Raw genomic sequence first — 19,332 nt, 5'->3', positions numbered from 1 at the left:
ACAAATGCCTTTAAAATTTACTAAGCTAATTGTCTCACATACTGTATTTACTCACACTAGACTTTCCAAGTATTTTTCTTGCATGTGGTAGTCCAATCTTATTCCTTCAAACAACTACACACAGGTTCAGCATCAAATCCTACAGAACTCCCAAAGGTAAAGATGTTTGTTGAAAAGTAAGGTGAGAAATTTAAACTGTGTTTTCAACAAGATCAACGACTTGATGGTTATTTACAAAAAGCTTTATTGGTAACTAACAAACCATCTAATACTCAAAAATCCTAGTCACCATGTGGTTTCTTCTTTTTTTCCCCTCATCCTCAGCTATGGGCTGATTAATTAATTTTTCTTCTATCCTCAACCTCAGGTGCTCTTTTTACAATCAGAAGTTAAACAGAACTCCTCCTGCCATTGAACAACTTCCTGATACTCTCTCTTTGGTGGGAGTCACATCAGTCCTCATGACACATGACAAAACCCAAGTTCATGCTAATAGAATTGTGGCAGCCGTTTTTCAGTCCCTTCTTGACACACCCCAGTCAGAAGGAAGAGATCACCTGTAGCTCTTATTAGGAATAGTCAAAGACAGGGTTATATTTTAAAATCAAACCCCACTGAATATCATTCAGTGATTTTTGGTTTATCATGCATGCAAATGTAAATGGACTACATTCACATCATGACTAAGAAAGGTGGATCACAGAGGTATGGGGAGAAACCTTGCTTAAAAAAACAAAAAAAAGGCCAAAAATAAGCACAGGTTTAAGCTGATTACTTCACCCTCTTCTGACTTACCATAATTTAACAAAGCATGTGATGCCTTGCAAGAATATAAAGCATTCAAAGAGTAATAACACACCCTATTAAACACATTTGCCCTTTCTAAGAAAATATAGCTGATTTCACGTCTTTATTAAGTGATTACTTTAGTGGCACCCAAAAAGCAATCAGATTGTTTGGAAGACACTGCAGGACATTTTGGGCATAGGCGACTACTTTGAGCATGGCTTGCACACACACACACAGACACACACACACACAGAGGATGAAGATTTTAAGCTATGGGTATCTAAGCAAAGATGACACAGCCTTCAAGTAATCTAAGCATACAGCAGAGAAGGACCCTAACATTTCAACTCCTGCCCCAACACCAAACAGTTCTGAGGATGTCTAAGCAAAACCCGAAGGTTAACCTTTTCCATTGATAACAGCATGCATCATGCGTACAACAGCGCAGGTCTATGAGTTCTTGGTCATGAACAACATGCAAGGAACTTTGCATTTCAACTCAGGAAACTTCTCCCTTTGTAAACTGATTAGAAAGCGTGACTGAATTTGCCTGAAAAATTCAAGGTGTGACGGAACTGGAAACTACTAGCTGATTCAGAGTTCAAATACTACTTCTAGTAACTCATGAGTGTGAGAAGGCTTAGGAAGAGATCTCTGAAGGGAAAGATTTAATTTTTTAAGTTCAGGAAGATAGTATTGAACAAGGTGCAAGAAGATGCCAACCTGGAGAAAAGTGTTAGTTCAGGGAATGGAAAACAAAGGTTGTTCAGATATCATGAAGAAATAATGCACTGCTCAGACAAGGCCTGTTTGCAAAGTTCGAGAGAAAGAAATGAATGCTGTGCCCAGATAATGGCTTGAATAAAGGGCAATATGGAGTCATTAGTACTTACTGTAATACTACATTTCAAAAACCAAAGCTACCAGTAGGAATCCTGATGCACGTAACCATATAGCTATTAAAAATACAGGACCTCACTACAAGAAAGGTGAAACTAATGGTGAAGTCTGTGGCCAGGTCTAAGGCTCCACTGGAGGCAGGCTACATACACACTAAAAAGATGCTGTTGTTTTTAAATATATATGGAAACCTGGTAAAATAAAGCTAAGGAAAACTTGAGGGCAAAAAAAGGCTCAAGATAATTTATTTGGAGGTGCTGCAAATAACACCACCAACCACAATCAATGATGGATACTCCACTCAGATGCTTGGAAGAAGTTCCAGTTCTGTGCCCCTAGAAAAGATGTTGAAGCATTTCCCTACCTGAAAGGGTGCCTGTGCATATATACTGGCTTTCCTGTACAGTATACGATGGATGAAGTATTACCCTTAATGGGATTTTAATCTAAATGACCCCTACTGTACTTGCTTCAGTAGCCAGGATCAATCTGTTCAATCTTCCTCTCTGCAGAAGTACCCAACTCAAATCTGTCTTTTCTCTTTCAAAGACCTAAAAAAAGGTACAGCTAGCAAGAAAGTGCCAAAGAACAGAAGAAGGTAATCCTGTCTTTTATGATTTAAGGCATGTTAACAGAAGGGATGGTTGACTGACTGTGATTATACTCTGCAATTCTTGTGCTCCTTGTTCTTTCCCCATCTTCACCAGGAGAGAAAACCTGTCAGGAAAGCGGTGAGTCAGCAGGCTGCTGCTGTTTGTCTTAGCTATGAGGCATTGATTTTTTTCCCAACACTTGATAGAGGGTCACAGGTATCCTAACTGAAATCTTTACTGAGAGCAAGGGGGTCACAGCTGGAAGAGCTGTTAGTTTAAACAAAAAAGTCAATTCTATTTTTACAGTATTTGTTTGGACATTTAATTCTTCTGAGACATCCGAGAGGAAAAAAATACAAAAAAAAACCCCAAAAGACTTCTTTCTTTAATCTGTTTAATATAAAAAAGGAAAGAACAATGCATGCTCTTCACAAAATCTTCTTTCAAAAGTCACTGAATATTTCCCTGTAATCAGCTATCTTATACATGTATGTCTAATCAACACAAGAACTCAGGCTAAAACAGTAACTCCAATATGTGGAAGGAGTTTTTAGAAGGCAGCATTTTTACTTTTTCAGCACTTGCCCAGAAACCAGGCACATTTCAACATATCTGAAATTAGACAATGACAAGCCATCAGGCATTTTGAAACTCTAAGCAATGCTATTTGGCCAGAAAATCTTAAATCATCTTGTTAGTATTTCATTAGCCAAAAGGGAAATTTAGTATATTTTAAAAACAAAATGCAAAGGCAGCTCAGGAAGCTCAGAGCTCCCCCCCCCCCCCGCATAGAGGAGATCCATAAAAGGAATGATATTTTTCAATCTGCAGTGAGGTGTAATCAAAGAATCTCTGCTTAATAGGCTTGACATTAGTTATGAAGCAAACACACAGTCAGACCATAAAAAGTTAATTGCAAATCACTGTTTTCTTGTTTAAATTGGCAGGAAATTGTGAAATATTTCCTCTATAAAAACATAGGTGAGCTTCTATATGGAATTTACCATTAATAAGCTGAAAGGAAGGAAAGTACAGAGCAAAGTAGTAATAACATGCTAAGAAACCAGTTGCTTCTGAAAGAGACAGTCACTGGGCAGGAAAGGTCAGTACATTAACATGGATGTCTGAGATTTATGGTCAAAGCCAGCTTTAAGACACACCACTTCAGAGGTGTTCTAGGTTGTAAATGAATGTAACACCAGGTGCGATTTACTGTATACTTTGTAAGAGGCTTTGAGATACACAGGTGAGAGCTCTATAATTAGTAGTCCTAAGAAATTCAGGTTACAGTTAGAGATGGACAAGAGGAGTTTTTTTATCATTTCTGGATGCATCATCGGAACAGAGATGCCCCAGAGTATTTCATATCCTTAGCACTACTCAGCCATTGTAGAGATGAAGCAGCATTCAGTATAATGTATCATGCTTCTGAGGCTAAGCACAGAAATGAGAATGATGCATGACACTTAATACAAGCAGAAACAACTAAGCCCTGTTAAGTATATGATGTGCTTTTTGTTTAACAACGTCTCTCTGCATGGACCTTTCCTGAAAACACTTTTCCCAGGCATGAGATATCTCAGGCTCCAATAGCCATGCACTGGTAAATAGCTCCTCCTTTGGCAGTAACACACAAGACTATTTGAAGCATCCTCTTCAGATCTGAAACTTGACATGCTACAGTACAGAGGTGTTTAAGGCTCTTTTTGACAATAATCTCCAAAGGACTCTTCAGAGAGATTCTCAAGACTGGATTTTCAGCAGAGTACTCCGTTACGGAAATAGAAGGGTGAACAAAAATAGATCAAACAGCAATTACAGTAACTGTGTCACCTTGAATCTATGGTAGTGGTTATTTTGCCTCACCAATTCTTTTTTAATTCCTTAAGAAAAAGTAGATATATTTGGTTGGTTGGTTTTAAGGTCAACCACCATTTCAGAAACAAGAGAATTTGTAATGGACCTACTTCAGCCCTGTGCTCCCCGTCTTACATATACCCTTTAAGCACACTATCGCTAACATCTTTGTTTAAGAAGACATCTGCTTTCTGATGCTTCCCTTCCACCCACATCAAGCAAGGCTCCATCAAAAAAAACAACCTTGACTTGGCAGCTATCACAAGTATGAGGAATTAAAGACCATGCTTTACCTTTGCTTGACAAAGCACAATTTCAGTCAATAATGGAAAATTTCTCTCTGCTCTAAGACTTCTTGGAAATACAAGCATGAACAAAGGTTAGATTTGTGGAGTTAGACTATGCCACTTTGGCTTTCTCAGGCAAGCACAAGCCCAAGTGTTCACTGGCAAAATGTTACCTATTTCAAGCATTACTACCACAAATCTGGTAAAGTCATGCCAAATAACTGGAAGTTTAAAATAGACACACAAAGCAGTGACCTTGGTTCTGTGACTGACTGAAGGCAATTGTCCATGCTGCCTTCCCACTTTGAGATATACAAAAGCCATAGCCTGTATAAGACAGCAGGATGTACAGTAGGGAGACTCAGAATGTGCGTGCTACATTCCATAAGCCAGATGTTCCTACCTGAATTTAAAATCAGGTGTGTTCTATCTGCACAGTCACTCTTGGCTTCCAGGTCAACGTAACTAGAATACCACAGCCACAACCCCTTTGACTAATCTCTATCATAACTCTTCTGTGGCTCTGCTTGTCGCTGTTGTCACTAACACTTGAGTTAGGAACATGCTGGCAAGGAGTCATCTAGGACTCTGATGAGAGCTGGAAATGCAGGCATCCTGTACAAACATGACTCAGATAAAGCACATCAATTTCACCTCTGAGACAAACTCACAAGGGAGTGTTCTCAAATAACTCTGGGCCTGCATATCCTGAATTTCCTTCTAGAAAACAGGTCCCAGGTTACACTCCTCCAATTTCTACCACAGGCAGCCAAAAGCTTCTGCTGAACAAACCCACCAAAGCCTAGCCCTGCAAATCAATGGAGGAAGAGGCCATCAGAGGAGGCTAATCTCTTCCTCCTTCCCAGCAGAAACAGATGGCCCAGAGGGAAGGCAGTACTGTAATAATCTCCAAGTTATAACATAATGTCCTCTAGCAGTGCTTTCTTACGAGGTAATAAAACCTCTTCCAGTTCACATACTAATATCCAACTACAGATCTTCCCCAGCGAAAAGGCCTCAACATACATACCCAGCCATGTCCCATGCAGCCACAGCAGGTAAAGGCTGCAGCTCCTCCATCAGGCAACGTCATAGAATACTTAGGGTTGGAAAGGACCTTAAAATCATCTAGTTCCAACTCCCCTGACATGGGCAGGAACACCTCGCACTAAACCATGTCACCCAAGACTCCATCCAATCCAATCAAACTTACATACTTGCAGATCACACATTGTTTTTTACCTAAAGCCCCCACAGCACTAATGAACTCCAATTTCCTTAAATCACACCAATTTTCTTGAATCACAGATTTCTTTCAAGATGCGACATAAAGTTCATGAGGTGGCATTGCTCAAGGTCCCATTAATTTGGAAGAGAGATACATATGCTAGAAATGCTCAACAGGCAGTAGGGAAAAGGCCTCCAATTGGCATTTCCAAGTGACAAACCAGGACCATTCAGCAGAGCCTTGAAAACAGGGCATGGCATTGCTTTGACCAAGATGTATCACACAAAATGGTACAAAATATAATCTACAAGTAAATAGCCTCAAAAAATTTGCATGCACTACTGTGGTGGAATAATACATCAACTGCATTTACAGTGGACGATTCCTTAAAGACTGTCCTTACACTGAGACTATGTATCAAAGCATCCAGTTGAGTTAGTAAAAAAATTCAAGCCAGCTCCCTTGAAGTAATTATTTCTGAATCGTTGTTTTAAAAAAAGGGCTTTACTCAGAACAGCACAGATTTTTATTTGGGGAGTGGGAAATAAGGGCAAAAAGGCAAAACCTGAGGTCTAGGTAATGAGTGTTTACAAACTTCAAAGCAGAAAAAAAGCAGAATTGCTATGTTATGATGCAACTTCTGGTTAAAGATTAATGAAAAGCAACTGAATGCATAGTTTTGAAAAATCGGGTTAGTGTAAGTATACACTCAAGCAGGGACATATCTAAGGGCACATCCTTTAGCTTTCCCAACAAAAGAAAAAATAGTAAGAATAATGAAACCTGGTATACTAGTAAAAAATCTGAAGCTCACATAATATAGTACCTCAAACATAAGGCAGCTATTTGAAGAGTTCCAACTTTCAGTTACTTCAGCTACTATGTCAAGTTTAAAGATTTTCACTACAAAACTATCTTGCCCCTCAAAATTACTTGGCTCCGAAAGACCAACCTGGCTTTATGGGTGAGCACAACCAGGTGCAAAAGGTTTCAGATCAGACTAGCAGGCTTTAAAATATTCTACATGCAAAGGATTTGAGAGAAGAATCAGGCTACTGAAAATAGATTTATATTGATATTTTCCCACCAGTCTTTAAGAAAAACTAGTCTGAGTCAAACTGGTGAGTGGAAAATATGCCCCTTGCTCCCTGCAGACAAGTATTTCACAACCCCCAGCGCACACAGACTCACAAAGAACGATAAGCCTAAGCCTTCAAAAAGTGCTAATATTATAAGAGTGATTTGGTAAAGCCTTTCACTTTCAAACAGTTGGTCTCTTGACAACGTGTCTCTGCAGCTCCTAAGCACACATATAATAAAAACCTCATCAAGAACAGATCCCTGCAAAGGGACAGATCTGTGGTTGGAAGCTGTGAAAGTTCGCACTTCAGAAAAATCAAACCTAACAAACTGCCGAGCCCTGTTAATTGTTTCTTAAACAAAAAACTAAAACCACAACCCAAAACATAAGCTGTAAATAGCTTATCAGAGAGCTTCTAAAACTTGGACTGATGTATTTAACAGCAGGTTTTACTAGCCTGCCATAGGTGTTTTACATAAAAGTATGTGGATTACCATTTTTTTTTATTTCTAAAGCATATGAAATCTCAAGAAAAAACACTGACATTGGAAACATGCTTTTAAACTCAGTAAGAAACACTTATGTAATTTTTTCTGTCCATAGATGAACTCAGAAACCAAACTTCTCTGACAGACGAGCACAGAACTACACACACAAAGCCAAGCCTAAGCTAATGTCTTGAGAAGGCTCATTAAAAAGAACAAATAAATCTACCTGGCGCTTGAAACAGCATAGCAAAAGGCAGAGCACGCGTGCGAGCTGGGGGAGCACAGAGCCAGCAATGCCCTTCCAACACTCTACTGACTACATGGGTTCTGCACAGCAAGAGGCAGCTTGCATAAAACATAGTTTTAAAGGAGCTGTATGCCTTAAAATCCTTTCCATGTGCATACTGTGTCCTTTAGGAAAGCGCCAGCTTAGACATTCTTGTTTTCATGAGGCAGAAGAAACCAGTAGGATTGCAACAAAGGCTATGTTGGGTTTTGGCTTTGTCTTGTTTTGGGGTTTTTTGGGGGGGTGGTTTCAGCTTTGTTACTTTTCTTTTGAGAAGAAGTAGGAAAGAAAGCATCTCTTCAGCATAGTTTGTTTGTGCAGCACATTGACGTTAGAGTCAAGCTTAGGCATGAAGTGTCCTACAAGGACAACTTCAGAACACCTAACTCTGCTCTTGTGTTGGGAGCAGCGAAGGAGGATGCAGCCAGAAGGGCACTGAATCCCATTTCCTCCAGGGGCTAACAAGGGAACCTTTCCAAAACCTCCAAGGGCTTTCATTCAGTCCTTTAACAAAGGAGACAGCCAAGTTACCAGTGAATCCCTCCAGAGATTTTTCTCATTCTGGAAGCCAAATTAAAGACCTGAGTTTGGCGCTTTTTCTGCATCAACTGCAGAGATTAGATCTCTTGCAGTTTTAGGTGAGATAAATTTAAGGGAGCAGTTCACAGAAACTGCTTAGCCTCTGCTTTCTGAAATATCATCATGATGACTCAAGCACACACCCTAGTATTACTGCTGCTTAAAAAAAAAAGTCTTTTCCAGAAGTTATTTATGCCTAAGAGTACAAGGAATAAGTAGGCCTCCATTCTCAAAATCTTGGAATTTCCCTTCTACTAAAGCCATGAAGAGAACTGCAGCTAAGTGACTTAATTGAGAAACACAGCTAGCCTCAGAGTTCCTTGGAGCCCCAAGTTTTACAGCCCCCAAACAAATCAATCTCTTTCTTTTACTGGCTGTGTATAAAACATAACATTTGATCCAAGAAGTGCTTGTCCAGAAGTCTCTTGAATACAAAACAGGGAAAGTCACTAGCAGGGGGGTGGGAAGGGGATGAGAATCAGTAGTTTGTTGTTTGGGTATTTTTCAAAGAGTACTGACTCTTTAAAACACCCATCTCTAACTGCTTCCTATATCAATGCAAAAGACAGACAAAAAGAAGGAACGACAAAAGGCAGTTTCTGGCAATCTAGGGCTTCTGATCATTAAGTCTAACACAGAACAACACAACAATAAAAAGAGCAATTGCATTGTAAATTTATGTACCATGCATAGGTTATGGAATGTAGTGCAATAGGGCACTGTGCAGTGACAAAACCATATTGCTTACCAAGTTAACAGTTTGAAGCTCATGATTTGTACATGTGGGCAATACTGAATGACCTTCATGCTTTCCAACATTCACTAGAAGGCAGACTTATTTGTCATCACAAGTCAACTGTTTTGGGGGATAAACAAATAGTTGGAAGAACAAAGGTTTAAACTCTGCATTAAGTAGCACATGCAGAGGCCAGAACATGAGCTTTAAAAGCTGAATTTGAAGACTGTACTCCAAAGCCCAGAGTGGGTAATATTAGAATCTGAGTGAACCCTGCTGGAATGGTGCTTTGCTGCTCCTTTCTCTTTTTCTTGAGAGATCTATTTTCATAGCTCAGTTCCATTATAAGACAGTAGCCTCTCTAGCATACGCCTTATGTAAAAACACATCCTGTTTCAATAGAAGAGATCCAACATTTACAACAGAGAAATAAAGCTACACTGCTTTTTGTGTAATTGACATAATACAAGACTATCTTTTTTCCAACAATGAAAATCCATCAAATTTTTATTTTAAGCAAGCACTGCCTGTCTTATTCCCAATTTTGTTAAACATGAAATAAATGCTAGTTTGGAGAAGGTGCCTACTAGCCTGGACTGCAGGACAACAGAGCAGTATCCTAGGACAGTATTATTAGAATAAGCAGCAGCTGTTCATTGCACCAAAACCACCCCCAGGATACAATGAACAGTAAGTTCTGGGTTTTATTTAATAGACCAAGGCAATAAGCCTTAGATTATCTAAAACTTCCACAGCAGAGCTCTTACACTGCTGAAAAAGTTTTAATTTAGATTTAAGGGAAGTAAAGAGACCACATGAAGCAGAATTATTTGTGGATATGCAGAGACATGAGGGAACAGGACAGGATTAATTATTTTTCCCACACATCCCAAAATCAAGACAGTTAAGTAGCATGTAGAAGCGTATAGTTCCTGATGTTCCACAACAAATGGCAAAGAAAATCTTATTTACAAGCATTTGGGATGAGGCAATAGGCTTCTGGTTCTCAACTTCCTATGAGTTGCAGTAAGGAATTTAATTGCTGCTTCACAACCCGAAGTGCCCTGTTCTCAGGTACCTCTACAAAAACCCAACTGCTAAATAGAATGAGACAGTTAAAATACTGAACACACAGTAGATTTTAGTACAAAACTGCCAACGGAAGCACACAAGATTCCCAAGACTCTGAGACAATTCATAAACCCACACAGGTCTTTACAGCAGGTTAATGGTTTGCCAGCCAAGTGCCAAGGTTCACAAAACAGCTAATTTTTAATTCGTTTTTTAAATCAGATTTGAATTTTGTGCATTTGTCCTTACAAAACTTGACCACAATCTCAACAGCAGCCAGATGAGCTGAGGATATTTTACTTATAGGTGTTTTCAAGTACCTTATTAATAAAAGACAAGACCACAGGAAAGCCTGAATATTCAGCCCTTTAGCTACATAGTTCAGTTTGCTGCTCCTGGATCAGGCAGCATGACAGCAATCTGAGCACTTGGATGACTAACACTGAAATAGGCTGAAAACAGTAGCAATCATGACAGAGACAATAAAGAACCTGAGCAATTGCATGCAGCTCCAGTGAAAGAAAAATGAGAGAAAAACAGTTCTGATGCTAGAATACACTTTCTTAAAGGCCACGTTTCGCTAACAAGATTATGCATGGTATTAACAATATGCATATAAATAAAGCTTATGGCAAAAGCAAATATTAGCATAAGATCTTGGACACGTTTAAGAATGTAATCTGTTTGCCTTCAAGTTTCAAAGGGTCATAATAAAAACACTGATGTGTCAAGGCAGGTGTGCGTGGTGTTAAAAACCAGTGAAAATGAAATGAAAGACACAAAGGTATACTGAGCTAAAAGAACATAATCTTTGGAGATCTTAATATAATGCATTGTCTTTACCAGAGTACTTTGAACAGAAAATTCCTCTGAAGCTTATAATTTATAAAGAGACCAAGGTAGAGAAATAATGGAGTAAGAGGGCAGAAATACACTGGGTGTTCAATGGGGAGGGATTGAGGGGTGCTCTATGATGGCACTCCCTCTCTCCTGGTGCACAGATGGGGGAGACACAAGGAACATGTACAGGGTAGCTCCCTTCCCCCAAAAGATTTCACCTCAGCTGTCCCATCAAGATTAAAAAGCAAGGAACATACAAAAGGGTGTTTAAAGAATGTTTTCTGCAGTGTGCAAAAAACTATCAGGCAGACTAGGGTGAGTAAAAGAAGAAGGACTGGGGGGCTGGTGTGTCTCTCGGTTGCACTCAAGAGCAATTTCAGCTGGAGGAAAAGGGGTGCACAGATCAGGTCACAGCTGATTACAAAGGCAAGCTTGAGGCTAAAAAGTGGCAAGTGAGGTCTGAAATAAAGACTAAGCTTTTACAAAAGAGAGTTAGTGGCACAAACACATAGGCTTGCTAAGGGGTCTACCCGGGCTGCTAAAGCAGAAGACCAAGGGCTGAAGGTGCAGCATACAAGGTCCGTGGGAGGAGGGAAAGAGCCGAATATTTGCCTAGGAACGCAGAGCGAAGGTGCAGGGCACAGCCTGGAGGACGGGAGGGGAGGACGGGACAGGTGAACCAGCTGAGGAAAGGTTCAGGGCAGGCTGGGGCACGGCACATCAGCAACATGCTGCAACACACAGGGCAGGGGGCTGCACAGGGAAAGGGCTCGGGCGGGCGGCGGGGTGCGCGGCCCGGGGGGCAGCGGCGGCGAGCCGGTACCTGGGTGTCTTGGAGGCGGCGCTCTCCCGGCGGTCCAGCACCCCGGGCACGCAGTTGGTGAGCTCGGTCCAGTCGGCGTGCAGCCCGCAGCTCCAGCCGGTGGAGAAGCGGGAGAAGAGCCAGGTCTCCCGGCGGTTGGGGCGGTAGCAGGTGCACTTCTTCTGCCCGGGCCGGCAGTCGCAGGGCACCTCCAGCCGCACGTTTTGCACCAGGTGGCGGCCGAAGGTGGTGCCGCCGGTCTTCTGGATATGCAGGAAGACGATCACGTCCTCGCCCTTCATGTCGAAGGCGAGCTCCCGCTCCAGCTCCCGCACGGGGAAGTAGTACTTCTTCACGTAGTGCGGGTCCGGCGTGGGAAAGAGGTCCAGCTCCTCCGAGTAGGAGCGGCCGCTGGGGGAACCCAGGCTGAGCCCCGGCCCCACGTACTGGTACAGGATAAGCATGAAGCACACCGAGACGGCCACGATCAGCAAGAACTTGCTGGTCCTCTCAACCATGGTCCTTCCCGCACGCTTCATGTGTCACCATCTCCCGGGGCTGCCAGCGCTGGGCAGACGGCGGCGGTGCCGGGGGGCGGGCGGCGGGAGCCCAGCGCCTGTGCCAGCCGCCTCCCCCCCGCTGCTCCCCGGAGCAGAGCCTCCCCGAGGGCGGCGGGCCGCTCCTTGGGTCGCCTCGGCTCCCCACTGTCCCCGCCCGCCCCGCCGCGGGCAGCGCCGGGAGCGGGGCAGCCGGCAGCCAGCCGCTCCGGAGGGGCCCCGGCAGAGCGGCGAACTTAGGAGAGAGGGGCAGGAGGGGGGAGGAGAGGGACCGAAATGCAGAACCAGCCCCCTCCCGCCCGCCCCCCGCCGCTTCAGGAAGCCAACCCCATCCCGCCGCTGCCTCCGCCGCGGCTCTGCGCCGTGCCCCAGCCCCAGCGGCACCGGCGCGGCAGTGCCCGCCCCCGCCGCCGGCTGCACACGGGCTCGGCTCGGCCGGGAGCGAGCGCTTCCTGCCCGCGCCTCCCCGCGCCCGGCATGCACAGCGCCGCACCGCACCGCCCCGCGGCCGCCCGGCTGCGGGCACACACCGAGCGGTGGCGGGCCCGCGCTGCGCTCAGCCCGCAGCCCTTCCCAGCCCCGGCTCCCTGGCCCGCGGGCGCCACCGGAGCCGCTCCGCTCGCTGCGCTCCCCTGAACCCTACGGGGCAGCCGCTTAAACCATTCGCGCTGCAGAGCCGGGTGGGCTGCGGGGCGGCTGCGGCTCTCGGGAGCACTCGGCTCTTGCCGCTTTCGCGGGTAGTCTTTACATGGCACCTTAAAATTAACCCCGACAAGCGAGCCTTGGCGGGTTCCACTCCTTTTTTGAAACAACAGTTATTAGTAACAAAAACATTTGCATGGAAATAGGAGCAGGGCTTCCCACATGGATCTGCTCCCGCCGCGGCCGCCACCTGGGACACCACAAGCCTTCAGTTGCAATGTCGCAACGGGATGCAACAGGAACAGGCTCTGGTCGCACAGATGAGGAGGAAGGAGGATGGCTGTGAGCAGGAAGATGCCTGTGCACACCCATCAGCCACATAATTTGAAAATAATAATAAACTTAACGAGGATAATAATGATGATGATGATGATAATAATAGAAGTTGAGGCAACAATCAACAGAGGTGCTATTTACAGAAAACTTTCCCAGCGAAATGCTGCTCGCTGATCTGTGGGGCAGCAGTGCTGCTGCTGCTACAGAATTCAGTTGCAATACAGTAGCTTCACCAATGAAGAAACACATTGGAAAACCCAGAACAGCCAGGTAGGTAGCTGCTTTACAGCAACATCCTCTGCAGGGCAGTAGTTAGCAGGGTGCAATGCTGTTCCAAGAACAGTGCAGTAAGGACCTACAGGGGCCAGCTGCTGTGCTTACAGCCAGGTTGAGTCGCCTTACCAGAGTAGAGGCCTCTCCAGAAGGTGCTAGAAAGGTTCTGTGGGTGCTTTGTCAGCCAAAAGGCAGGTGGGGTTCACCACCACAAAGTGTGGAGGCAACCCTGGAAAATCACCATCTGGTGCCACTCTCCTCTGCCTGTAACTGAAGGATGATGTGTGGCCCCATGTCAGAGCCCAGTGAGGCTCAGTGTAAGAGGAATGAGGCTGTAGCTTCACCTACATGCGAGTTACTGTCTATGCAGAATTAATAATAGGAACAATTGTTAATTTCTAGCACAAAGTCTCTAACTGCAATACTGTATCTCCTGTAATTGCTACTATCAGTGACAGGTTTCTGAAGTTCCCGGTGCTTCTATTTTAAAAACAGAAGTTGCAACTAGATTTTAGCACTAAAATATTCCCATCAGGTTACACTTTTTAAGGCAAGTTGTGTACACTTGTATAAATGTAAGGGAACCCATGCAGATGAGCCGTTGTTAAACACTAGCCCAAATTTATGAGGACTTAGGAGGAAATGAGATCCTGGATTTTCATTTGAACACCATGACTGATAAATCTGTTGGATTTTGAGATGGCTGCATTACTCACAAGTTGTGGAGCCCCAGTGAGTTATGCAGTTCTTCCCAAACAAGTAACAATAAAACGTTTATAGCACCCAAAAGCATCATATATTGTGTTCAAACCATTTATTTTGTTTGATATTTTCCTCTTAAAAGTCTGCTTCTGATTTTCCTCTTTTCATGTAAGGCTGGTTACTCCAGAAACAATGATGTCATTCTTATACACAAAGTTCAGCTACATCCAGAAGCATAGTATAAACCCAATTTAAAGGTTTGAAATTTCTATTAGGATTTGGGAAATACAGGGATAAACGTGAGGTTTATGTACATGGTTGGAGTATACATCACAGCATAAAAACCACAGAGCAGATTTTCGGATCGCAATGTGTTTGCCTGCAGTTATAAACGTGTAAATAAAGTGACAGAACTATGAAGAAATCGGCCATTAATTCCAGTTGCATGAGCTATTTCTTGTTAATGAATTGCTTTAACTGTAAGATATGAAGTCTTCTGGCTTTTTTCTTTAGTTACACAGATGGAGATATTCCAGTGGGTTTCGTTACTGATCTATATTTGTGGTAAGTATAGTGCCTATTAGTTCGTGAAAGAACATTCTAAAGTACAATCCATGAACGATAAACAGACCACAAAGGAAAAACACAGAGTTATGGCTGAAAATGTGCTGTTTTCTTTAGTGCAGCACCTTCCATCAGAAGTGGGGGTGGTGAACATGCTGGAAGTGTAGGAAAGGCCTGTGCCCTTCCAGTCTTCACTCACCCACACAAGAACACGACATCCTGCCTAGGAGACACTGAAAACCAAAGCTCTGGGATCAGCACTTTTATTTTTACTGAAATATTGTGGAATTCTTCCCTGCTAATTCCATATGCTGCTCTGAAATGCTGGTATTTCAAAGGTGCTCACAGGTATGACTCACCAAAGATGATCACTTAAGCAAATACTTAAATCAATCCCTATTTATTCTTAAGGCAAAATTCCACTGAGGACAATGATAGAGTAGTTCTTTGAGGCATGGGGAGTTAAACATCAATCACTGCATCAGTGCTAGTTTAGACCAGCATGTTCCTTATATCAGAGGAGATCTGAGTGCAATTAAAATAGCAAGATCTACACATTCCCTGGCCCCTCCATTGGAAACAGCAGTGGGAAGAGATGAGAAATCTGAAAAATACAAGTTGCTGCTGCTGCCTCCTGTTAGTGCCTACTTATTCTCCGAGTGCATCCAGACCGTCCATTTAGTCATTATCCATCTTTCCAAGTTGAATCTTCCACTCTTAAGCCAGACTTTCCTAGGCTTTCCCACATCTCATCTGGGATTCATCACAGTAGGTCTGACTTGCTCCAGGAGCAGAACTCTGCTTCCTGTGAGGCAGCAAGAGTGACAATCTGCCATCATCAAGATACCTAAAAACTAAGTATTTGTGTAGAATGAAAGCATTTCAGAGGGGAGGGGGAAGTATTCCTATCTCTATCCTGTGGCCTAGGGGCAATGCCTTTCAGATTTCCTCTCTCTGCATTCTCCTAGGCAAGTGAAAACAGAAGACATCCCCTTAGCCCACTGAAAAAGGTCTTTGACACTTTGGTGTCTATCTGATCCTTTCCATTCTAGTTTGGAAAAGTAAAATTTGCAATCCATTCCTGGCTTAAATCCTGCCCTCTGTTGTCTAATGGCTTAACTTGCAGTCATTGAAGTGTATGCTGGAATCTGCCATCTCTTCTCTGCCTGTACAAGCCCCAGCAAGTCACATGGAAGCTCTCATACTAGAGTCTGTGGAGTGTCCCTTATTCCACAACCAAGGCTCAGGCAGCAACACTCCATCTTTGAATTTGTAACATTTCACATCACCTTCATGTCCAGCACAAAGGAGGTTACATCAGCCACACAGCAGATTGGGTATCCTTTTAAAGATCATACCAAAAGCTGCAGGAACTCCAAAATCAACTGATGGAAGGTCATGTTGTATTTAAATCTGTATCGATGCAAGCTAGGACTTTAAAGTGGTGGGAAAAAAAGTCTTAGGTTCTAGGAGATCAAAACTCAACATGGACTCTATGTGTTCTATTTTTTTCAATAGAATTTCCTTTACTCTGTGCTTGACACTAAACAAAAGACCAGTTTTAGCAGTGGCTCAAATTCTGCTCATTTATAGTAACATAAAAGTGAAATATCTAGTGACTTTCCACTCCCGATCTATGTCAGACTGAGCAGAACCGTCTCCTAATACAAGGAGGAGGGGCTATATATCCCACAGGGGCTATCTATGCCTTCTCTGCAGAGAAGCTGAGTGCAGTGGCTTTGGTTTGACTTGGAGTAAGCTGTCCCATTACAAAGCCATACTGGTGATGCGCACAGCAAGGTTCAGTGCTCTGTGTTTGCCTGGGACTTCCGAGGGCCTTGCTTGGGTTCTCAGCAAGGCAGCCGGTCCCTTTCCTGCTCTTTCAAAGTAACTGCAGAATGCAGGCAGCAGCACTGAGCCTTCAGACAGTTTAGCGAGCAGCTGCACAGTTATCAACAGTGAGAGAAAGCAGCACTTACACTTAGCTTTTAGACCGCTATGATGCAATAGGTCCACTATCTCAGGTGTAAATTACTAACACACACCTGAGCACAAGGTTTTTGTATTTACAGTTAGAAATCAGATGAAGAGATGATGAGTTAATACTCAAGTGAGGACAAACCCGGATATAGTGAGAGTACAGCTTATTACAGAAAGCCTCTCAAGAGAAAACAGCAGTAGGAAACATGTAAACCACATAACACCTCTGCCACCAAAACCTCAATGAAATACTTATCTCAAAGCCTAATAAATAAATAGCAAAACAAAAAGGCAAGGGAAGTCTAAAGGCTTCTTGGCACAAAAGTTACTCTAGTTTGCTGTGAACTAGTATAATTTAGTTAACCAAAGCAGGAAAAAAATCCTCTTTAAACACTTGCAAACCTTAAGAAATACCTCAATAAAGGCACCTTAAATAAAGTTGTACTACTCACCATTAAGAAAAAAGAGTGTATTTACTCTGTTTCCCAAGGATAAGCTCCCTGTTACCCCAAATAGGTTGAAACAAACCACTTGCCTTCTTCATTCCCATCTTTGGCGATACATGTGTTTGTGTACCATATACCAAGTAAATGGTGGGGTGACAGATCATAGGATTTAGCTGTTTACCTGTAATATCACTGCTCAGATCTACAGCAAAGTGTAGAACTGGGGTTTCTAAAGTTAATTTTGCTCATCCACTGTTGTTGCAGCATCAGTAGCAGTTTCCAGCCACACAGATCTGCATAGAGTGTCAGCACTCATATACCATTTTCCTACGATACTTGTACTTCTATAGTTGGACACACGCAGCAGTTTGGAAGCACAGGTGTAAAGACTGTGGCTTCAGTGCTAATGCTATAGGTTAGCCACAACACCACAGAGCTCTCACTGCCAGTGAGGTGACCATTGCTCCCCAAGTACAGCACGGTTCCACATCAGTCAGGGAAGCAGGTACTCAAAGATACCAGAACCTATCAGACCCGGCAAGCCTGGTTCTGATTTCAGGCTCTTGCACTACTTTTCTCAGCCTACTGGAAAGGTCTGCTGTTTGAAAAGTACCAAAGACAGTCTTAGAAGAAACTCTGCAGGAATCAAAACAGTGAAGCCACTCACAGCTATCCTAAACAAAGGAAAGTCTAACTTCATCAGCTATAGATACCAAATCTGAGTTTTCAAACTACCTTTACAGACCATGTGGTTATGATATCATCCCACACCCTCTTCTCATGTGGATGCTATGGATCTAAATATCTGTGTCTTAGCAGGAGGTCAGCATACGACCAGTAAGACAGAGATAATGATTATCTTTTCTCTCTTGCAAAGGGAAGATGGTTGAAGTATATCCACCCCATGAGCTTCCATTTGCAGCTCACTGCTTTGAGACCTCCTGCAGACAGGCATTAGCAAAAGTTGAACTTACCAAAGCTGCCTGTATGTGCTGCCATATAACAACTGCAGAGGGCAGACCCATATGTCTGTCAGGACCTTGAAACATTGGAAAGATCTTAGCTGATCTCTCACAACATACAAATGCCTGCAAATCTAAACAGGGAGTTGGGACTACAGCTGAAGCATGTGTAGTTTTTAAGGTATTAATCCATCTAAAGGAGGAGTCTGCGTGTCCACAGACAAGGCACAAGGTGCCAGCTGCTCCTTATTCAAGCTCTTTTTTTCCTACTTGCACTGCAACAGCTGCAAGATGATGCTGTCTGGACTTGATAGAAAGGACAGGCCTATTTGTTGGTGGCATATTATTAGCATTATTACCCTTTCCTTCATGGGGATTAAATAAATGTAAGGGGAGCTTGGGTTCTACAAGACTTCCTTCCCCCCAACTCACTCTCATGCAGCAGCTGTCCCTGTGACATGCCTGTTAGCAGGGAACAAGTGTAACCCTTTCAGTCTTGCTCTGTAAACCCCCCTCGAACACAAACACTTGGCTGCTGGTAAGGACATTAGCGTGACATGTATGAAACATCATGGAGGGAAGTCAGTGTAGCCAGCAAAGGTTCTGCATGTTGACTCTATTCATGCCCATAACAGGTATCTCAACAGTTAGAAAATGGTGCTGGGATAATTTCTGTATGAACAGATCTTTCTGCAGTGACCTGAAGCTTAAGACTGGCTTATGGCCAACCTGTGTCATACAAATTAATCTAAATATTATTGGAAGTGTAATTTAGTTTTATTTTTATGCTCTTCAGTAAATGCTACAATGCACAAGGAAGATCATTGTCTCTTTCCCATTGGGACTTATATAAAAGTCCCTTTAACACATGCACTCTTTCTTAATGTTCTATACCATCATTTCCTTGTTCTTGATCAAAAACCTGACAACTCAGTTTGGAAACTGCATTCTAAAGCAAATGTGCTTACAGGAATTTGACTTGAGATCTCTGTGTGATCCTCCAGGGAAAGAACTAATTAGAACAGGCATTCATCCTTCTTTGCTGATGTTGTAACATAAATGGTGAACAGACAAAGCAGGGATGCTAAAGTTCATGAGAACCGAGATACACACACAAAAGTAACTAATCACTTTTCCCAAATTAAGAAGTTATGTAATGAAGGGAATAAGCTGAAAGCTATAAAATAAACCATCAATCATATGCTTAGAGATGTGCAGTTAAACTGGGAATATGCAGAATTCAGTTCTTTGAAGGCTTTTAGACAGAAGTAACCACCTGAAAAGTGTGAGGAATTTGAAGGATTTTTTTAAAAAAAGAAACTGACTGGCAAAG

At 43.0% G+C, this 19,332-nt stretch overlaps 1 protein-coding gene across 1 annotated transcript in view; it reads right to left on the bottom strand.

Annotated features, from left to right (window-relative positions):
- HS6ST1 (heparan sulfate 6-O-sulfotransferase 1) overlaps positions 1 to 12,617 on the bottom strand; it is a 194,621-nt gene extending 182,004 nt beyond the window's left edge. The window contains exon 1 of the mRNA XM_030494453.1: positions 11,559 to 12,617. Within this exon, the coding sequence (XP_030350313.1) occupies positions 11,559 to 12,076 (518 nt within the window). The 5' untranslated portion in view covers positions 12,077 to 12,617. The remainder of the gene's footprint in view (positions 1 to 11,558) is intronic.
- Between the last annotated feature and the right edge of the window lie 6,715 nt (positions 12,618 to 19,332).

The sequence above is a fragment of the Strigops habroptila genome, chromosome 8 (assembly GCF_004027225.2).
Source record: "Strigops habroptila isolate Jane chromosome 8, bStrHab1.2.pri, whole genome shotgun sequence".
NCBI lineage: Eukaryota > Metazoa > Chordata > Aves > Psittaciformes > Psittacidae > Strigops > Strigops habroptila.
Note: the sequence above shows the minus strand (reverse complement) of the source record. Positions and strands in the feature narration are given on the sequence as shown.